The 21,883-nt window shown below is 46.7% G+C and overlaps 2 protein-coding genes across 2 annotated transcripts; one reads left to right on the top strand and one right to left on the bottom strand.

The window, feature by feature from the left end:
- Positions 1-5,689: 5,689 nt before the first annotated feature.
- On the top strand, positions 5,690-7,504 carry LOC124650520 (F-box protein At5g46170-like). Its single transcript, XM_047190032.1, has 2 exons — positions 5,690-6,082; positions 6,225-7,504. The coding sequence occupies exon 2, from the start codon at positions 6,385-6,387 to the stop codon at positions 7,471-7,473; it is 1,089 nt and encodes a 362-aa protein (XP_047045988.1). The 5' UTR covers positions 5,690-6,082; positions 6,225-6,384; the 3' UTR covers positions 7,474-7,504.
- A 2,481-nt stretch (positions 7,505-9,985) lies between these two features.
- LOC124707701 (endoplasmic reticulum-Golgi intermediate compartment protein 3-like) lies at positions 9,986-17,121 on the bottom strand. Its single transcript, XM_047239370.1, has 13 exons — positions 16,965-17,121; positions 15,554-15,627; positions 15,315-15,398; positions 15,145-15,225; positions 14,310-14,390; positions 14,110-14,202; positions 13,145-13,318; positions 12,979-13,046; positions 11,688-11,739; positions 11,524-11,577; positions 11,352-11,441; positions 10,671-10,737; positions 9,986-10,395 (listed from the first exon to the last, which is right to left on the bottom strand). The coding sequence occupies exons 1-13, from the start codon at positions 17,104-17,106 to the stop codon at positions 10,304-10,306; spliced, it is 1,152 nt and encodes a 383-aa protein (XP_047095326.1). The 5' UTR covers positions 17,107-17,121; the 3' UTR covers positions 9,986-10,303.
- Positions 17,122-21,883: the final 4,762 nt, after the last annotated feature.

The raw sequence follows: 21,883 nt of genomic DNA, 5'->3' as shown, positions 1-21,883 counted from the left end.
ACCGGTACTACCGGTCAAGCTGGAACTGCTTGTTCCTCTTTTTCTCTCCAACCACGTCGCCTCGCGACACACACATAAAACCAGAAACCCTATCAACTAATCAAGTCTTCCAGTCCTGAGATGACCAGCGAGGCAACCGTGCACCTGCAAATCTTTTCAAAACAAACTATGTACATGGTGAAATATATTCGAGTGTTGTCAATAAACACACAAAACACTTGTGGATAGATTTTGCTCTGTCAGAACAAATGGAGGAAAATGATGCAGGATCATCAACGACACCCACTGAGCTTTACAAAGTGCTATCACGCCATGCCAACCTGACAGATGGTCATATCTAAGAAAACGGTCAAAATGCTCAAATGGAGGATAAAATTGTGTTCAAAGTTTCTTCGGTGCACCAAATGTGGCAATGTGCATACAAACGAGGGATAAAAGTCAAATTCATTCTATTTAGTGTTATAATTCTTGCTCAATAAATACAGAACATCTAGCAGTGTCGTCTCTAAATGATATGGAACAATATTCTAACCAACGTGTGTTCCAACTCTTGTACACATTGCTTAACCAAACCAGCTGCATGGAAGCGCTAGCGCGTCCCTCCAAAGGCAATACCAATATGTCAAAAATCTATTTACCGTTGTACGGAGTATTAGCCGATGCAATCAAGCATTAGAGATTAGACAGTGACCGGTTGTCGGCACACTTGATGATAACAATATTAAGAAAGCCAACTTTGCGTAGATCAGGTGGCCGGTTTTTGGCAGGATGTGCTAGTAAGCGCTATGGTAGGTAACCGGCGAGAGAACAGTGTGGTCGCCTCGTCTTAGCACCTTGCAATAGTCTGCCTTTTCGTTAATAATAATGTGGTTGGTACAAATTTGACATTGTCCACCCAGAGATTGGAACTTATCCCATATGAGAGTGGTCTAGATTTATGTAATTGCGTCTATGCTAAGCAAGCTCCTTTGGTCTGGGCTTTCAAGGAGCTCCAGGGTAAAACTTTGTTCTAACTTTGGTTGGTGTCGACGATGACAATGTCTTATGACGTTGTCTTGGTGCACCGTTATGGAGCTCCGGTTTCTCTCGAAAGACAATGTTTACTTGCTACCTCTTGAAGACCGTGGCTGGACATGGCATGGGTGACTATCTTGTGTTTGATGGTGGGGAGATTTTTCTGCCCCAAAACTCGCCCCCCAAACGGATTGTGATTATATCGTAGTATTAGCTTAGCGTGGTGAGATTTTCGTACAACCAAATGCGCCATCTGTATTAGCTTAGCGTGGTGAATTTCCATTGATTTGAATGTACCATTGCAAAACTTACATTGTCTACCTTTTCCCATTTTATTAACTATCAGTCGAGTATTGAAGCAAGCAAAATAAGAGTAATTTGCAAAGCTTTTTTTAGATAAAAATTTCAGTAACTTCTGAGTGTAAAAAGTAGTTGTGGTTACAATGAGGCCCGGCTCACAAATTATTGTTTTTACTAGCAATGGCAAAACTCAAAATCCTCTCAGAGCTAGGTATTTCATACCCCGAGAATCAGGTGCTGCATCTACCATCACATCCGCTAATTTGTCTCAGTTCTCCGTGTGAGGGCATCTCCAGCGGCGCGACGCAAACGGACTCCGAACGACCATTTGCGTCCGCCTTGATCGAAAATGTGTCTGGCACCCTCTCCAGCGACGCGACGCAAAGTGATCGGGCCGTCCCTGCGGACGTAGCGTGGACGCGCAAAGTGTCTGCTCGCGTCTCCACCGGACCCGCCTGGCAGCGAGTCTGCATCGAGGGCATCGCTTCGGCGGTTAGCGCTTCCGCATCTGCGCCGCAGCCTTCGCCATCAATGGCGCGGCTGCCTGTTCCGCACGTGCACTAGCGGGCGGCGGCTGGGCTTCTACGCCGCCTTCAATGGCATCGTATCCCGTGTGTGGCCGCCCTTAAAAGACCACCGGTCGCGTTCCTCCTTCCCCCACACCTCCACTCGCACCACCACCGCCGCAGCGCCATGGGGAAGAAGAACGACTTCGAGGCCTCCGACAGTGGCAGCAAGAGGGTGCCGCTCCCCGTCACGCTGGGAGGCTAATGCACGGCAAATGGTTGCCGTGCGAGGCCTGATCCGGCGTGCAACCGCCGGCCGCCGGCGGCTTAGCTGCCGCCGGGTGCCCATCCCTCCAGTCCCTGCCCGCGAGCCTGACCGGACCGCGGAGTCCAGCGAATGAGGCGGTACCTGCCGCCGGACCTCCTCGCCGATCCGACGTACACCATCGACTCCGACAGTTGGCGTACGTATCTGTCGACCGAGACGGATAAGAGAAGAAGGGAGGGCTTCATGGGCGACAGAGATTTTCCCTTCGGGGCTGCACCGCCAACTCGTCCACGAAGACAGGAGGCGTCGAGGCGTCGTCAGCAGGCGCCGTCGCGCGCGCAGCACAACGACGATGATGACCGCGACGACGACGCCTATGCCGCCTACGACGACGAGGACGACTACATCAAGGCGCTCCCGTACCATAACGAGGAGGTGAAGGATGACAGCGACGACTGCGTCGCGGCCGTCTTCCTCGAATGGCAGCAGGCCGTGGCGGAGGGCCACAATTTCGAGTTCCCGGAGAACATGACGGACGACGAGATGGCGAAGCTCGGCGTCCTCGTCTCCGAGAACGACGCGCCTGTGCAGCCTCCGCTGCCCCGCTACGCCACCGGCGTCATGCCGCCGGGCCTGTCGGAGGATGAAGCCCTTCGACTGGCACTACAGGACTCGGCGCGCCACAACCGCAGCCCTTGTCGCCTCCTCCACCGTCGCCACAGTCGCAGCCCTGGGCGCCTCCTCCACCGGCTTCACAACCATATCCCTGGGCGCCTCCACCACCGCCACAGCCGCAGCTCTGAGCGCCTCCACCGCCGCCACAACCGCAGCTCTGGACGCCTCCACCTCCAGCACCGCCGGCGCGCCCGGCGTACGCTCCCCCGGATGGCAACTGACCGTGGGCGATACCGGAGCTCATCGTGCTTAACAGCGACGAGCAGCAACAGTAGGCGTTAGGGCTTTTTTCATGTTTTAACTATGTAAATTATGTTTCATGTATAAAAAAATTATTCGTGCCGCTGGAGCCACCCCCGACGCAAACAGACGCGCGATCGATTTTGACTATTTCAGCCAACGTAAACGGACGCGCGCGGACGCTAAAATGCGTCGCGCCGCTGGAGATGCCCTGATATATAGTTCTCTATTTGTTGTCAGTAAGGTAAGTACTGACGTAACCTGAGTACCTGACCCAACAATACAGAAGACACATGCACACCTCGCCGCTAGATTTGTTTTTCGTACGAGCTTATTAGATTTGATGTCACAATGATACAAGATCGCAAATGGCAGTGGAAAATGACGTAGTGGCATGGACGCGTCGGCTGTTTCTGCCGTAAGTTTTGTGGCTTGGCGTGCGCAGCCGCTCACGTCGACCTCAGATCCGTGTTAGTAGAATCCACCTCGCCATCACAGGGAAAAAACAATGGACGACGGTTTTCTGGTGTTTTCCTTAGTTTTGACCAGTTGCGCAACGCATTGAGCTTGACATCTTGGTGCATACATGTATGTGTTTTCCTATGTTAATATTCGTTGGACCATCGTGTTCACATTTATGTTCTATAAAGTTTCCATGTTGTCAAAGTTGTTGTGCACGAGTGTTCTTTCTTTTCTCTCATAATATGTTACCCGCAAATTGGATGACCTTTTGGGACATACCATGTCCAGCTGCTTGTAAACATCAACGAGAATGAATTAGTGTTAGAGAGTCAAGGTACTAATGTAAAATATTGTGAAAATCATGAGGCAAAGTTGGTCTCGAGTCTCAAATATATATGCCCCAATATATAGTACATCCTCGCGAATCTTCGACTCCCCAAGGTTATGTATAGGGCAGTTTATCCAATCCACATGTGGTCCTACCTTCTTCCATTAGAGCATCGGGACCTATGAATATTGGCTGCGATCTTCTGATGGTCGTCGTTCGGGCTATCTGCACCGAGGGTGGTTGGCAACATTCTAAGCGAATTCAACATGCATAGAGAATACTATCTCCACCCAGGGTGGTTGGCAACATTCTAAGCGAATTCAAGATGCATAGAGAATACTCTTATTCTTTGTTCAAATGGTTTATCTTTGCTACGACTTTAGGCGATCCGTGAGATGTAAAACTACTTTCTTTTGAATTCTGCAATAATATAAAGGCCGCGCGCATCACTTTGACATGTCATGGGGCGTATGCTCCCACTTCGGAAAAAAAGTATAGTACATCGTGCAAAGCCTTGCAACTCCAACCGTTGGATCAATGTTTTTTAAGATCGCTGAACTCACCAACGACACATCGCTATCGACGAGAGCATCGTCTTCCACTAAAGATTTTTTCGCCAAAACTGAAGTTTGATCCATATTAGTTAGGGGTATAATTAACCATCCTCCTAGTTTGCATACCACGAGGTCGTTCTCTTGACACATTTTGTGGCTTGAATACATTAGATGGAGCTCCCAAGGATTGCCTTGAACAAACCGATGTAGACGATGTTTTGGTTGAAAGAGCTCTTTGACCCCCAAATGGGTTTTAATGTTGGTGACGACCGGATTAGGGGACTAATTGCATACATGGGTTGAATGAGCAGGTTTTAATCCCGTGAAAATGTGAGAAAGGCAATCGAACATCTCTAAAAAAAAGTCGGCGTATTAGAATTTATGTCATGATCTTTTCTAGGTTTGATTCATAGGTAAGATATGTTGTTAAGAGGTGTGGGTTCAAGAACGGTGGACATGGATGCCTCAAGAATACTTAAATTTGTATAAGCCTAGAATTGAGCAAAAGTTATCCTCTGTGTTGTTGGTTGGCATGCTTCAATGCCTCGGAAGCTCTGGGCTATATTTCAAACTCTCCAATTTTGGTGCTAGATAGCCTAGGGTATTAGTTGAGGTGCATCGGAACTTGAGACCCTTAGAGTGAACCCAACAGATATGCACTTATTTGGGGCCATCCAATTTCAACATTAGACAAGCCGACTTATTCTCTGGAGCCGGCTTGGAACTCCTACTTGGCCAGAGGTTCCTGGTTTCAACAAAAGCATGCAAACAACCAGAATGGAGAGTGCTCATATATCCTTATTTTTCACTTAGAGAGAAGAATTTTTTATCTAAGTTTTTCGCCATTTGGTTGAGCTTGAACCTTCTATGTCAACGCCCCAATCACACATTTAAGTGGAGGAAAGAATGGACTCTACATCCGAGATCCAACCAAGTAAAACTTGAATCCGGTCCTCTTCGAGTTCTACATCGAGTTATTATACCACTCAAGGTGTGAGGATTCTTAGGTGGATGAAGTCACTTAAGAACACCCTAATTTGCGGGTTTGCCCTGCATAGTTTGTGAACACCGGATCACATTTTCCGTTTATCTAAGCTAGTAGAAAGAAACACGTGTTAGGAAGACGTTCACACAATTGGGATGGATGGAGCAGATTAGGACAGAGTTGGCCACGTCATGTCTTGGGTCAGATGACACATCACCACCTCCCGCTGACGTGGACAGGGCTAACGGCGTGGAGCCGTTAGCTGTTGACGGCGCCACCACCTCCAAGACGATATTAAAAGCCGCCTCTGTCGAGTGGTGGTGAGAGAGAGAGAGAGAGAGAGAGAGAGACCAGAAGCATTTCTTCCTCTGCGACCGCACCCCACGGGTAGGGGAAAAAAAACTGCCGCCGAGAGCCGAAAATATCCCCAATCTCTCGCCGCCGATAAACCCTAGCCAGCCAGCGTCTCGCCGGAGGCCCGCGGAATCGAGGCTCGCGGGCGCGGAGGACCGCCGGAGGAGCTGCGCCGCGGTCGGTCTGGTGGGGGGAATTGCGGGTTGGTTCGGGGGATTGAAGCCGCCTTCCCGGGCTGTTGTTCCCTGGGGTTGCCGGGTGCTCCGCCGGCGTCGGATCCGGCCGTGCTCCTGCGGAGAGTGGCGGGTTTTCTCTGGGACGAGGCTCGGCTGCCGCTCTGCTTCTCGCTGGATTTGATTGACCGGGCTGTCTGCCTGGTTGGTGGCGACGACTGAGGTATGTACCATTGTTGGATTTTGCTTGGTCCTTCCTGTTGATTTTCCATGGCGCATTCTATTTCAACCTCCTTGACATTCAGTTCATGCTTCTCTTGTTTCTCGTGCGTGTTCTTACCGCGGCAAGTTCTCGTTTTGTTCAGGTAGCTGCGTCGATTCGGCGGCCGGTTGCAGCCATTCCGTATTTCCGTGAGCCAAGATTGAGCACCTTGTTCTTGGCATTTCCGGGCAGCCTCGCCGCCGTTCGATCTGCCGGGCGGAACGAAAGGCGTGACCTTTCCCTGACCGCCTTCCGCCCCTGCAATGCTCCCCAAGGCCCGAATCCACGCGGACCCGGCGCTCGACTTCGAGGTCGACCTCTTCGACTGCCTGCCGGACTCGCTGGTCCTGCTCATCCTCAACAAGGTGGAGGACGTGCGATCCCTCGGCCGCTGCTCGGCCGCCTCGAAGCGGCTCCACGGCCTCGTCCCGCTCGTCCACGACGTGCGCGTCAAGATCGACCACGTCGTGACGGTCGACGGCAACGGCGACGCCGACGACGCGCTCAACCTGCTGTCCTCGCCCAAGCCCCGGAACGTCCTCTCGCACCTCCTCAAGCTGATGCTGTGCACCATCGCCAAGCCCTTCCACAGCATCCGCAGCCCAAACGGCGCCGGCGCCGGGCGGCCGCTCTTCCCGCACCTCGCGCAGCACTCGCCGGCGCAGGTGCTCCGGAGCTTCGCCCACGTGCGGAACCTCCAGATCGAGCTCCCGTCGGGGGATGTTGGGACCGAGGACGGAGTCCTCCTGAAATGGCGGGCCGAGTACGGGAGCACGCTTCAGAACTGCGTGATCCTGGGGGGCACCAGGGTCGACCGCAAGCCTGTTGGCGGCGCGGAGCATGAGCCGGCTTCGGAGGACAATGGGAGCATGCCGGAGTCGTTCTACACCAATGGCGGGCTCAAGCTCCGTGTCGTGTGGACGATCAGCTCTCTCATCGCCGCGTCGACGAGGCATTATCTTCTCCGGTCCATCATCAAGGACCACCCCACACTTACAAGCTTGGTGCTCACCGATGCCGACGGCCAGGGCACACTGAGCATGGGAGCAGAGCAACTCAAGGAATTTAGAGAGAACCAGTTATCCACCTCGGCATGCTCCAACCGGACCCAGGTGCCAGCCTGCAACATGAAGCTCAAATACGCGCCGTATCTCGAGCTGCCTGGAGGGATTGCGTTGCAGGGTGCTACACTGGTTGCTATCAAGCCCTCAACCGAGGGAAGCAATGGCGGCCATATGAGCCGTAAGGAAACGGATGCATTCATCTCTGGAGCATTTGATGGGCCACTCAAATTCGCTGCAAAGGCGCTGATGAAGAGGCGCACATACCTTCTCGAGATGAATGGCTTCTAGATATCCTCCTGAGTTCTTCCTAGCTTGCCGATGCATGCGTGGATGGAAGGATCACTTAGCTGCTTTAACTTTCGATCTGTGTCTAGTTTGTGCTTGTTGTTCTCTTGTGTTAGCTCTTTGTACAGTGGAGACATTTGGTTGGTTATATGAAATATCATATCGAATTACTATAGTTTTCCACTGATCTCCTCCCTGGTGCCATGTGGGACACTCTTAAAGTGTGATGTGATTCAACTATCATTCAAGCTGGTTGGTTGATTCTGAAATGGCAATGTGCATTTTGCCACTACCTGCTCTTTTCTGGCCAAACTGCAAAAAGTAAGACCTGTGCGATTGAGAAACCACGTGTAGTGTTGGTTTCCTCTTTCCAGTTATATCACATTTGAATTTTTGGCCCTTGTGTCTGCATGGTTGCTCTAGATTCAGATTCAGTCACTGATTTAAATTCTGTGTTCTTATACTGCATATGGGTAAGAATTATTTTCTCTACAGCTGTTCTTTTGCCCCAAGAAAATCTTGTCCAAACTTCAGAGAGCAGTTTCATGGAAGAAGGTAGCATTAAAAGAGGCTAACCAGGTTCTTCCTCCAGGTACATGTTATCCATTTGTGATTAATAATGAAAAGGACTGGTCTGATGCTGACAAATTCGTGCAGGAGAACCAGCTGCAGCTTGATTTTGATTTGCGTGTTTATTCTGAAGTCTGCCGGTACAGTTGTGAGGATGCTTTCCTGAAGTTGACTTTCCGTATTGGTTAGTACCTCTCTTATCTGAGTTGCACGGATGTAGTTCTCTCATAATGATCTCAGTGAGTTGGTAAAACGAAGATTAATTTGATGATCGATCAATTATCCTTGGCCATTACATTGATGACAGGATACAGATCACTTAATCCCATTCCCATGTGATTTGGATCATGACCCAGTCCACAAAAGTAAAAAAACACATCAATAATTTGGCAGTGGAATTTCGAACAAGAATGCGTCAGACATCAGAAGACGTCAACTTGCCATATCCGTTTGTATGAGGTTATATCAATAATTTTGCTTCATCTTTTTGTGAATAATTGAGGTTTTCAGATCTAGCGTGGGGTCACCCGTAAGGCTGGCCCAAGATTTATTCCCTACATTTCTAGCATTTAGATTCGGCTGGCATTGTACTTCCCCTTTAGAAAAAAAGACGGCATGTGCACTTGCCCTTTAAAAAAGGGCTGGCATGTGTACTTGAAAAGAAGCTAAATTGGTCAGGAGTTTGGCAAAGAATCTTGGGATAATGTACAACTGTACATGGCTGGTGTCTCAAGTGTGTATTCTTTGGAAAATAAGATTATACTTTCAGGCGTTTAATTATTTTACAGCTGGGTTCAAGTTGCACATTATATTGTTTGATGGGCTGTTCTTTTAAAAATATAATAAACAAGTAAATGTACCGTTGTTCTTATAATCACAAATGTGCTTTAGTTTATGTAGCTCCACAAGGAAGTTTGCATCAACTTGAGCTTTCTTTTAGATTTAAAAAGGGTTTCTTTTCCAGGCAAGGTCTAGTGGTTGGAAACAAAGATTGCCTGTTTCTCTTTATCTTCGACTGGTGGTAACGGTTAATTCCAATGTTCCTCAAATATCAATGATGATGGTGTTTTAGCAAAAGAAAGCTGAAAATTACAGTTGGTCTTTTGAGCTCAAGTTCACCATACGGCACATAGCTAGAGTCTAGAGATGCTGACTTCTGAAGAAATGGCAAAAACAAAACTTTCGTTGTTCTGGAGCTAGACATGTTGTCAAGAAGGCACTTTCTACAGGTCAAAATCTGGGATTTTTTCTTTGTTTGAATATTGGAACAAAACAAATAACGCTAAGCTATGGAACTGTTAAAAAGATTCACCACGTGAAGCGAGATCTGCATTGCTCCTGGCCATATGCCTCCCTGCCTGTCTGCGCCAATCAGTCAATGCACAGTAGTATCAATCTGGATAACTCGCATGATCTGGAGTTCTGATATGGTCCTATCCATTCAGCTCTTCAGATGATCCGATCAAAGCACTGGGAGGATCACGTCTACAGTATTTAACATGCCAATACGGCAATGCCTATCATTGGACAGTGGATAGTGTGATTTTTTAATGTACCTGATTAAGAATGTTGAAATAAAGTCAACTCCTTGGTTGGTAATAGAAGCACTACCTCCATCCCATGTTTTCCGTTGACATTTTTTGTGTGTAAGTTCTGGAGCTAGAGTCTCTACTATGCAATTCTTTGGTTCCAGCTAAATTAGATATCCAGTGGAATGCACAAATGTAACGTTCTGGTTACACAAATAGGAAATGTGAAGAATAACGCCCCCATTTGGAACAACGTAGGAATAGGAAACCACATAACTTAAGGTCATGTACCTCAACAACAATTCCTAATCAAATTCATATCTTCCATTCGGGATATGAAAGGGGCCCCCTTGATGAGTGATTCCTTTTGTTCCATACGACACCAGGAATTTTTCCAGCAGAAATTCAATTCTCCACAGTTCCGAACAGGGCTTAATGATGTTAGCAATATATGATCCCAATGACTGAAGCAAGCAATTGGCAAAAGAACATTTTTGTGATCTACCGACTTCCAAGTACAGCATTGCGCCAGTTCAGGCCGTTCAACTACACGCTACTGATGGACATCAAAGCACTTGCCCCTATTCTGTCTTTTTACAACTTTTGATCGACTAATGTGCAACTTTTGATGGGCTTGCAATCTAAGTGTCTCCTCTGGAGAGCGTATACCGGATCCACCTCGTTGCAAGCCACAAAACTTGGAAAATGTGAGGTGCGGCTCAGGTTTCAGAAAATTATCTGTACTTGCCTATCTCCATTTTCTTCTTGAGTGCCTTTTGTCCATGGTATATGAACGAGTCAATGATGCCAGAGACAGTGAAGATCCCTGAGGATCATGCAAGAAAACAGGTCAGTAAGTCAGCAAGGAAAGCTAAAACAGTTCTACAGAATTTTATACAGAATGCAATGGCATGTAGATACAAGATCATTTTCTGGGGGTACTATTTTATATTTAAAAAGAACTTGGTCAAATATAGACTTGAGCATCCAGAAATTAACTGGAGCATCATTCGGTAAAGGATGAAGAGGAACAACCTTTGACATGATATAAAATAATAATAAAAAGAAGAGTTCATGACAAACTAGAAGTAATTTTCATACCTCCCACTATAGCACACAGGTTTGTCAAGTAGTGGAGGAACGATCTATTTTCTTCTGTGAATATCACCTGCATAAAACATCAGCCATACAGCTCGAGTCAAACTCCATCTCAGTAAGCCCAACCACAGAGTAGCTTGTAACGGGCTGAAATATGCTAAACAAAAACTTACAAAGAATTCAACTTAACAAAATCACTGTACTGTATGAGTATCCATGCGATTGTGGATTTATTACATGGATATGCAAGTATGCTACAATGCACATGCCACACGTGCAGATGTATCTCACTATGCTAGAAAACTCTCAAAGCTCACAAGATGGGACATATTGCTCCTTCAAAGCATAGACCAGTTTTGTCCTGCAACTCTACATATATGCAACTACAGCATAATAATGGGTAATGATGCACATTAGGCCTTTGGCTCCAATAAGATTTTGGAGATAGGCAAAAGAGTGAAGGAATGCTTTAAGCTTTTAATTTTCAAGTGCATGTTTAGAAGAATCAGAAAAAAAAAATATAGCAGTATTTACACCTGCTGCATATGCAGCAAGAATGCATACATCTCCTTACAGAAGAGCAAATTTAGCGAGAAAGCTGGACATGCTGAGATGTCAAGATAGAAATATATGCACATATTTCTGCAGAAATCTGTATGTGCATCTTCACATCTTTGTTATTACCTTTATAGGCGAGAAATCATAGAAGAAAAATACTCCAGGTTGAGGTCTCGGATGAACATTTCCATCTCTAAAGTGCTCCGTCACTGAGAACTGTCAATGAAAGTAACAATTGCAACATTAAGGTTGATAACAGAAAGGTTGAGCATGCAATCATTCAATGAACTCCACTAACTTGGTTTGAATCAATCTTTCGCCCTCTTATGTCGGTGTAAATTGTAGGGACAACCTGGATAAGAAAACCCAGTAAAATTGTTATACAATCATGGTTGCTAGATACATAACCAAGGGCAAAGAAATGATAGAACTGCAATAAACGCAAATGCAAATAATACCCACTTTTATAAAGTATTGGTATGTCCCATCTGATGCCGGCTGTGTCCACTGAGCACTGTGTTCAGGAAATTGGTTAGTACTTGAGGGAAGAGAAAAAAAAAAGACGGCAATACATTCAAGAGAACGTGTGCTTCAAATCAAGGAAGCGCGGATACTTCAGATTACCGCCGTATCGGTATCAGATACTGCACGGATACGGGATACTGCCCGGATACGGCCCGATATGTATCCAGTACGTATCTACCGATTTTCCAATTAAAAATAATAAAACAAAAAGGGATACTTGTGGGATACCTCAACGATACATTCTGGATACGGAAACCTAGTAGACCCGCTCGATATATCCCCTCCCTCTCGCTCAGCGTGACTCAGCCGCCGCCCATCCCTAACATACGTGCCTGACCCCATCGCTAACACAGGTGGCGGCGCCGGCCACCGCCGCCGGTCTCTTGCCGCTCTACTCCTCCGATCTCTCCCGCCGGTGTCGCTGAAGCTCGGAGGAGCCAACTGCAGGTGAGCCTTCTTTTTTCCTGTCCCCTTCACGTCCATGGACAACTCCCAAGCTACATCTCCTTTGATTAGTTACTTCTCCTTCTCAGATCTGGGCATTGCCTTGCCTCCCATCTCCTTCAGTTGCTCCTAGTCTCACATGTGACGGGGTTTTTTCTCTATAATGGTTAGTTTTAGATTTCGTAATTTCTCTCCCTGTTTCTCCCTGTTTGGTGGCTTGCTGTGTAATATTGTGTGTTCCTCACACTATTTTAGGATGTGCCGCCTGGAAATAATCAAGCCAACAGGCCTTTGTGGAATTATGTGGACATTTTAGAGTCAAGTGTAGGAGCTGGAGGAAATGTGCGATTCAGATGCAAGTTTTGTACACATGAATACAATGGAACCTATGCGCGAGTTAAATCACATTTGCTAAAGATGTCATGTAGAGGGATCAGAACGTGTCCAAGTGTGACAGATTCTACTCTTAGACAACTCAAAAATGAAGTGGCAGCCGCCGAAGAACATTAGGAGACCGTGGATTTTCAGGTTTCTATCATTGTATCAAGTTACTAGAATTCCTTGAGTTGCTGTTTTTTTATCTTATGAAAAATCATTACATTCAGTATTTTTTTATATTTAATATATATATATACAAACGTATCCCCGTATCTTTGTTTTTGAAAAATCGATGTATCGCGGTATCCCCGTATCACGTATCGGATACGTATCCAAGTATCCGTGCTTCATAGCTTCAAATAGAAGTGTTCATTGTATGCTGAATGTGCTGGATGTACAAACTTACCCATCAAGTGGATTGACAACACCAGGGAATTCTGTCCCAAAGGACAGTTTGTTTATTTTGTGAGTAATCTGGTAAAATACATATGACGTGTTAGTAATGCTGAAGGCAGGCACTTCGCTAGCTAAGGAAGAAAAAGAAAAAAGAAACATGTATGTGATGTACTTACATTAAAACCCGCTTCCAGGGACAGTTCAGGCACCTCTACGTTTGATTCATAATATCCTCTGCCTGGTGCAAAATGGAAATTTCCGGCAACTTTACTGACATCTAGAAAGCCATGGACACTGCAGCCTTCACCATGTTGAGTTTTAACTCTTTCAACAAAGTCCTCTCTAGCGCACTGCCATAACAGTCATATAGTCTTAGCAGTGGAAACAGCAGGCATGCAGAAACGAGAAACTGAGCACACAAAAAGAAGCTTGGTCGGACATTATAGGATTCAAGGCATATATTATAACATTACGGGCGTGCTGCACCTACAAGCCTATTATGTATTGAAGTTCGCTAACATGTATTGTCAACATTACATGATCAAACTAAATCTAACAGATACAGACATCAAATAATAAAGCATGCCTCAAGTTTAATCTTCAAAAAGAACCACGGGTGTGTAATTACCATGTGACACAGAAAACTCATGTACCGCCCTAGCTCTCCACTAGTATAGAAACTAATGCCCAAGAAAGAATAGAGAAGGCTGATGGATGCCATGCAGGAGAAGCGTTATATGTGACGTTGCACATGATGCAAACTCTTTCTTTTCAATGAAATGAAACGCAATCTTTGCGTTTTTTCAGAACAAAAAACAGAGTGTGCGGCATGAAACTAACTCAAGAATGGGCCATATCTCCTATTTGAGAGAGAACGGTGACTTAACAGAGAAAGGTGAATTAACAGTGACGTGGATATTGGATCAAAATACTGGTTTCTTAAGTAAAACATTAACTCGGTACATTGCAATATTCAACAGAACATACTGGCTTCTTAAGTAAAACATTAACTCGGTACATTGCAATATTCAGCAGAACATAACCATGCAATGGATATAGCTTTTTATATACCAAAGAAACTCAATAGAAAGTAACAAAATTGATATATCCAGGTAAAGCTATGACAAAAGAATCAATATACCTGGTCAATTAGATCAGGGTTTGTAAGAGCCCATCCTTTCTTCTTGTAGGCCTCCCTAACTTCTTCACACGAATTACAGCATTGTTCATCCGACTGAAATCCAAAATGTCGCAATCAGTCCAAAGTTCACAAAAGTAACAGAATGACCGATAAGTTCAATACTGGCAAGATAAGCTCAAGTAACATAAAGGTGTGCATACCTCCTCTGCACCATAACACGTGCCACAATATTCCTCGCCTTTGTCAAGCCTTCCTCCGTGTTTTTGCAATGGTCTCTCAATCTATAAAAAAGATCAATATAGCATGTGTGAAATGGCAAAGTAGAGCAAAGCAGATACTAAGAGTAGGTTAGCCATTTACTTTCAATCAGCTACGGTATCATATTTTACAACGACATTGTTTATCTATACATCAGACGCGAGAGGAACAAGGGCATAAGATATTACTATGATTTTATATCGAGGCACGTAAAACTGAAAAATGCTTCTGTGGCAATACATTAGTGACTACAAACCTTAAAAGTACCAATTAATCAGCGTTAATCAGAAATGATGATTTGTCCTTGCAACTTTAATATACCTACCCACATTCTAGCAGAGAACCATACAGAAGCATAGCAAGCGCAAATATGCAAGGATGGAAATAACTTAAGAAACTCACAGGCATGATCGTCATGTTGTACCTTTAGAAAGCCGTATCACTTTCAGAAGATGGTAGAGTTAAGTAATGGGAAATCATAGCTATTACCACATTTTTTGCTGCCTAGTCTTATAATGACAGATAGGGATACGGGAGCAACAAAAGGTTGACAAATTTCAGTCTCCGGTTTGTAAATATATACACTTTGTTCACACAAAATCCTCACAGAAAGATCAGAAGGGGAATCGAACTGACGAACTCAACTTTAACCACAGTAGATACAGTTGTCATAAAGAAACATGTGGCTCAGCTTGGAATTAACCCCGCACGACTACTTATTTCTAGACCTGGAAGTTTTAATGAACTAAACAAACTTTAAATGAAACAGAGTCAAACCTTTGCTCCACCAATGCCTTCTTTTCTTGATTCGATAACATTACCATGTGAATCTAACCTTTTCTTTTCAATGTCATGCCGCTACAATGAAAAAAGGTAACAATATTGTGACAAATCAACATTTAGAGTTATCAGAATTTAGCACAAAAGGAGATGATTTAAATCCTTACAATGTCCTGGTGCTGCTCACCACTAATATCCCTTGTATCAACACTGAGAAGGGTGCAAGGAATACTTGGGAAAGAAATATCAAACTGCAAAACAGATTTAACGTTATAACAAATATGCACACCATATTATCAAAATATATTAGATCGTCACTCCAGCAAGTATGCCTTTTAGGTTGGAAAACAATAAAAGTACAGGAAATAACAGAATCAAGTCTAAACGATGGTAAGGAAATACTAACATTTACTCTTAGCCTTTCTCCTCTTGATGTGTCTACCACTAACTTAGTCTCTGTTGCTGAATAAAAATACGACTCTGCAAAAACAGCAAAGATACATCAAAGGTGATTATTAGAAGTTTGTCGGACCTTAATTATTTGTGATGTACTAACATAGAATATCAAGCAAAGTGTGGCATATATACAGATATAAAGAGCCACAGCACCAAACACAAAAGGGAAAAAAGGTAAAGGCCAGTGCAAAGAGGATTCATGACGGGATACTGAACAAAAAGGCACTTCGAAACTGCCCAAGAGAGGAAACCGCCATATATATATTCCCATCCCAATTGCAAATTTCTAGCAGAACATCGCCATTGAGCTTAGCAAGTCTATTTTACTTTAGACCCGTATAAAGGCAAATTATTTCTTCCTACCAAAAGTTGGATAGTTCTGATTTCAATGAAGGAAGGTGAACACCGCTGTAGCAGATGCCCGCGGAAGGGTTTTAAACAAGAAAATGCCTGCAGATGATGCTGTCTCTAAAAAAGGAATCGTCTCCCACAATCAAAAGCAGTAATTCAATTCCTACTACTGACAACCATAAACTCCGGGTGTGCGGAAAAACTTGGACAATGCAAAACTTGGCTCTAAATTCCAAACAGAGAGAAGCCATCTGGCATTCGGGACATTCACCCAGGAGATAATCTTCACAGCACCAGATTACAGCAAAGTATAACGACTAAAATAAGCATACAAGTTCAAGCATGAGCGCGTTGGGTTGCCCATAACTAACTTGCGAGTCCAATTCTGCTCCCAACAGAACCTTTTCATCAAAGAGTTGCTGCAAACATGTGGGCAATCCACATGACGATCTATTTATTTACGGAAAGATAAGAACAAAACACGAAGGATGTGACCGCTCATGACCAAATTGTGACAGCGGCAGGTGAATCCAAGAGTGTACCGGCAGAACCGTGCCCACCTAGCTGACACCACAGCAGGAACTAGTAAAAACCGAAAGCTTTGGGGGAATCTTCCTACACAACTCACGCATTACAATTTGCGGCAATGTCCAGAGCAGCACAGCTAGGTATGTCAACCAAAAGTCGAACCTTTTCCCTCCCCGGACAGCAAAGACGTAGCTTGGCACGACAGACCACCTTTATACCTAGAAATCACCGCGAGCACGCCCGAAAAGCATAGCGAAATCTTGCCATGTCCGCGAAAAAGAAGGGTACTAGTACTAATTCCGCGCAATTGAAATCACGGGGCTCGCCAAATCCAGAATCCAAGCAGATGGTACCAATCTATCCTAAGGGCGGGCGGGCGGGCGGGGCAGCTATAATTCAATCTAGTAATAACTGTCGAATCTCCGCAGCGTGGGTGGGTTGGCCATTACGGCCGGCCGGGCGGGGAGGAGAGAGGCGCTTACTGGTCTCGGAGATGAAGAGGAGCATCATGATGAGCGCGGACACGAGCGTGACGACGCCGCCGGAGAGCGTCCGCTTGTAGAAGTCCTCGTTGACCTTGGGGAAGGCGTCCAGCCCCTTGACCCTGTGCAAGAACCCGTCCATCTTTCCTCCTCCTCCTCCGGCGCCGCCGCCGCCGCCGGCCGGCAGCTCGGTCCCTGGCCCGCGCGCGAACCCTAGAATCTGGCCCGATCCGGGCCCGCGAGAGCGAGATGGGCGGGTGGCGGGGTTTGACCTGCGTGCCGCGAGATTCCGCCGGGTCCGGGTCGGGATTGGGAGAGAAGAAGCGGAGACGATTACGAGGAGGAAGGAGGAGATATAGGAGGGCGACGTAATAATATGGTGGGGTTAGCTGCAAAATTTTCTGAGGGCCCACGTGGCGGCGCGCGGTTGGCTGGCGCTGGCGGAAATGCGTTGGACCCCGCCGACGTGGCAGGTCCGGTTCGGGTGGGAAGTCGCCAACTCTCCGGCCGGCCTCTCTACGAGCACGTACTATTATTTTCTGGGTTATATAATTAACGGCAGAAACTTACTATTACCTCGTATCTTGTTTTATTTATTTATTTATTTATTTATTCCAGGTGTTATATCTTAAATACGGAGTACCAGAATCTCTGACGATTTCCACTTTTGTGAACGATCTGAATATTGTTTCGATTCGTAGGTGACCTAACCAGGTCTCTGTTTGGATTCGTAGCGTGGCAGGTGTGCCTCTGCTCGCGCGCGTCTGGAACCTTCCGTAGATGGTCGGATTTCCCTTTTTTTCTCTCTTTTCAACGCGGTCAGTTTTGACGAGCTTACAGGGTGTTTTTATCGCCTGTTCAAAAAGAGTTTACTCCTACTACTACTATTACCAACTGATCGTGACCAAACACGCATCGCACACCTTTTTTTTCTCTCGAAAAAAGATAAATTGCAACGGTTCCGGGTGCGGCACTCTACTTGACAGCCTCGACATGGCACGTTCTGCAAAATTATTCCAAGGGCAAACGCATATCAGCATATGGAACATGGCTATCAATCAGCATCGGTCAAAGCTTCTACCACAAATCATAAAGCTAAATCTAAGGGCATCTCCAGCGGCGCAACGCAAATGGTCGTTTTCGTCCGCCATGACCGGAAATGCGTCTGGCACCCTCTCCAGCGGGGCGACGCAAAGTGACCGGGCCGTCCGCGGAGACGCAAACCTGGCCCAAATATGCGCCTCGGATGCGTCTCCGCGGACATCGCGCGGACGCCGAAAGTGTCCGGTCAGTATCCGGCGTACGCTTCGTCGGGCCCGCCCGGCAGCGACCTCGCGTCGATGCGTCTTCTCAAACGCGCCGCGACCGGGCGCCGCCGCGTCGCTTCGGCAGCCTCGCGCCACGTTAGTGGCAATGCCTCGGCCGCCGAGCGGCCGCAGCCCCACCTCCGCCAACCACGTTAATGGCGTCGCCACGCGTCCCGCGGCCCCCGCATGCCTCCGGCCTATATAAAGGGGCCGCGCCTTCTTCTTCCTCATCCACTCCCTCCATAGAAACCCTAGCCGCCACAAAGCTCCAGCGTTCCGCCACCTAGGTGTTCCTGCGACGCAGCCAGCCCCGCGAGGAAGACCATGGCGGGTCCTGGTGGCCGGCGAGGCGGCCGAGGCCGCGGCCTCGGACGGCCCCGGGACGGGGCGGGGCCGCCGTGGTGGAGCAGCTACGGCCCCACGCTCGCCGTCGCCTGCGCCCTCTTCGTCTTCCTCCGACGTGGAGGGACGCTGCTTCGAGTTCCTCCTCCGCATCGACGACGACCGCTCGGCATCAAGCGTCTCCCAGACAAGTTCACCGAGTTCGTCGACGGCGTCGAGCCGGCGCATTTGCAGCTACGGGAGGCCAGTGATACGTCCAATTTGCATCACTATTTTATATCATAATTTGCTGTTATTCATTGATATATTTCATATTGGGACACAATACTTATGTTATTTCATCTATTTTGCATGTTTCATGATTATTTGGAGATCAAGCACCGGAGTCGGATTCTCGCTGGAAAAAGCACCGTCAGATGCAATATTTCTGAAGATCAACTCGTGGAAGAGAGTTTTACCAAAAATCCTATTTTTCCGGATGACGAAGGAAGCCGGAAGTGGAGTCGTGGACCCAGGTGGGCCCACACCACATGGTGGCGCGGCCCCGGCCGCGCCACCATGTGGTGTGGGGCCCCTCGGCCTCTTTCGCCTCCTTTTCTTCGCGAAACCCTTCGTCCCGAAGACCTAAGCCACAGAGGAATCCTCACGAAGGGTTACAGCCGCCTCGCGGGGCGGAGAACACCGTATAGAAAAGAGCTCTCCGGCGGGCAGGAATCCGCCGGGAAATTCCTCCCGGAGGGGGAAATCACCGCCATCGAGCCGGACATCATCTCCATCACCATCATCATCATCTCCACCATCATCACCGCCATCTCCACCGCCGGACATCGTCACCGCCGTAGCAATTTGGGTTTGATCTTGATTGTTTGATAGGGGAAACTCTCCCGATATTGATTTCTACTTGTTGTTGATGCTATTGAGTGAAACCATTGAACCAAGGTTTATGTTCAGATTGTTATTCATCATCATATCACCTCTCGATCATGTTCCATATGATGTCTCGTGAGTAGTTCGTTTAGTTCTTGAGGACATGGGTGAAGTCTAAATGTTAGTAGTGAACTATGGTTGAGTAATATTCAATGTTATGATATTTAAGTTGTGGTGTTATTCTTCTAGTGGTGTCGTGTGAACGTCGACTACACGACATTTCACCATTTATGGGCCTAGGGGAATGCATCTTGTACTCGTTTGCCAATTGCGGGGTTGCCGGAGTGACAGAAACCTAAACCCCCGTTGGTATATCGATGCAGGAGGGATTGCAGGATCTCAGAGTTTAAGGTTGTGGTTAGATTTATCTTAATTACTTTCTTGTAGTTGCGGATGCTTGCAAGGGGTATAATCACAAGTATGTATTAGTCCTAGGAAGGGCGGTACATTAGCATAGGTTCACCCACACAACACTTATCAAAACAATGAAGATTAATCAATTGTATGTAGCGAAAGCACTAGACCAAATTCCCGTGTGTCCTCGAGAACGTTTGGTCATTATAAGTAAACAAACCGGCTTGCCCTTTGTGCTAAAAAGGATTGGGCCACTCGCTGCAATTATTTCTCTCGCATTTTACTTACTTGCACTTTATTCATCTGTTACATCAAAACCCCCTGAATACTTGTTTGTGAGCATTTACAGTGAATCCTTCATCAAAACTGCCTGTCAACACCTTCTGCTCCTCGTTGGGATCGACATTCTTACTTATCGAAGATACTACGATACACCCCCTATACTTGTGGGTCATCAAGACTATTTTCTGGCGCCGTTGCCGGGGAGTGAAGCGCTATTGGTAAGTGGAATTGGTAAGGACAACCTTTACTGTTTGTGCTGATTTTATTTCTGCCTCGTCGCTATAAGTCATTATGGAGAGATCTTCTCTTCAATTTCTATTTGGGAAATCTACTACTACTGCAACGGTAGTGGATGAGGCGCCAGGTGAGGAAGTAATACCATATAAAATACCTACGAAAATTATTGAACATGTTATGGATAACCGCTATGAAGGGGATGGAACTGTCCATCTGATGGCGTGTATTTCACACGTTCGTTGGGCAACCCCAAGAGGAAGGTATGATGCGCACAGCAGCAAGTTTTCCCTCAGAAAGAAACCAAGGTTTATCGAACCAGGAGGAGCCAAGAAGCACGTTGAAGGTTGATGGCGGCGGGATGTAGTGCGACGCAACACCGGGGATTCCGGCGCCAACGTGGAACCCGCACAACACAACCAAAGTACTTTGCCCCAACGAAACAAGGTGAGGTTGTCAATCTCACCGGCTTGCTGTAACAAAGGATTAACCGAATTGTGTGGAAGATGATTGTTTGCAGAGAAAATAGTAAAACAAGTATTGCAGACAGATTTGTATTTCAAGTATTAAAGAATGGACCGGGGTCCACAGCTCACTAGAGGTGTCTCTCCCATAAGATAAAAGCATGTTGGGTGAACAAATTACAGTCGGGCAATTGACAAATAGAGAGGGCATAACAATGCACATACATGGCATGATAAGTATAGTGAGATTTAATTGGGCATTACGACAAAGTACATAGACCGCCATCCAACCGCATCTATGCCTAAAAAGTCCACCTTCGAGTTATCGTCCGAACCCCTTCCAGCATTAAGTTGCAAAGCAACAGTACAATTGCATTAAGTATGGTGCGTAATGTAATCAACAACTACATCCTCGGACATAGCGCCAATGTTTTATCCCTAGTGGCAACAAGACAAAGACAACCTTAGAACTTTCTCGTCACCGTCCCGGTGTCAATGCGGCATGAACCCACTATCGAGCATAAATACTCCCTCTTGGAGTTAAAAGCAAAAACTTGGCCGGAGCCTCTACTAGTAACGGAGAGCATGCAAGATCATAAACAACACATATGTAATAACTTGATAATTAACATAACATGGTATTCTCTATCCATCGGATCCCGACAAACACAACATATAGAATTACAGTATAGATGATCTTGATCATGTTAGGCAGCTCACAAGATCCAACAATGAAGCACAATGAGGAGAAGACAACCATCTAGCTACCGCTATGGACCCATAGTCCAGGGGTGAACTACTCACTCATCACTCCGGAGGCGACCATGGCGGTGTAGAGTCCTCCGGGAGATGAATCCCCTCTCCGGCAGGGTGCCGGAGGAGATCTCCGTAATCCCCCGAGATGGGATCGGCGGCGGCGGCGTCTCGCAAGGTTTTTCGTATCGTGGTTTTTCGCATCGTGGGTTTCGCGACGGAGGCTTTAAGTAGGCGGAAGGGCGGAGTCGGGGGC

This window comes from Lolium rigidum, chromosome 4 (genome assembly GCF_022539505.1).
Source record: "Lolium rigidum isolate FL_2022 chromosome 4, APGP_CSIRO_Lrig_0.1, whole genome shotgun sequence".
In the NCBI taxonomy this organism is placed as follows: Eukaryota; Viridiplantae; Streptophyta; class Magnoliopsida; order Poales; family Poaceae; genus Lolium; species Lolium rigidum.
This window is presented reverse-complemented; position numbering and strand designations above follow the sequence as displayed.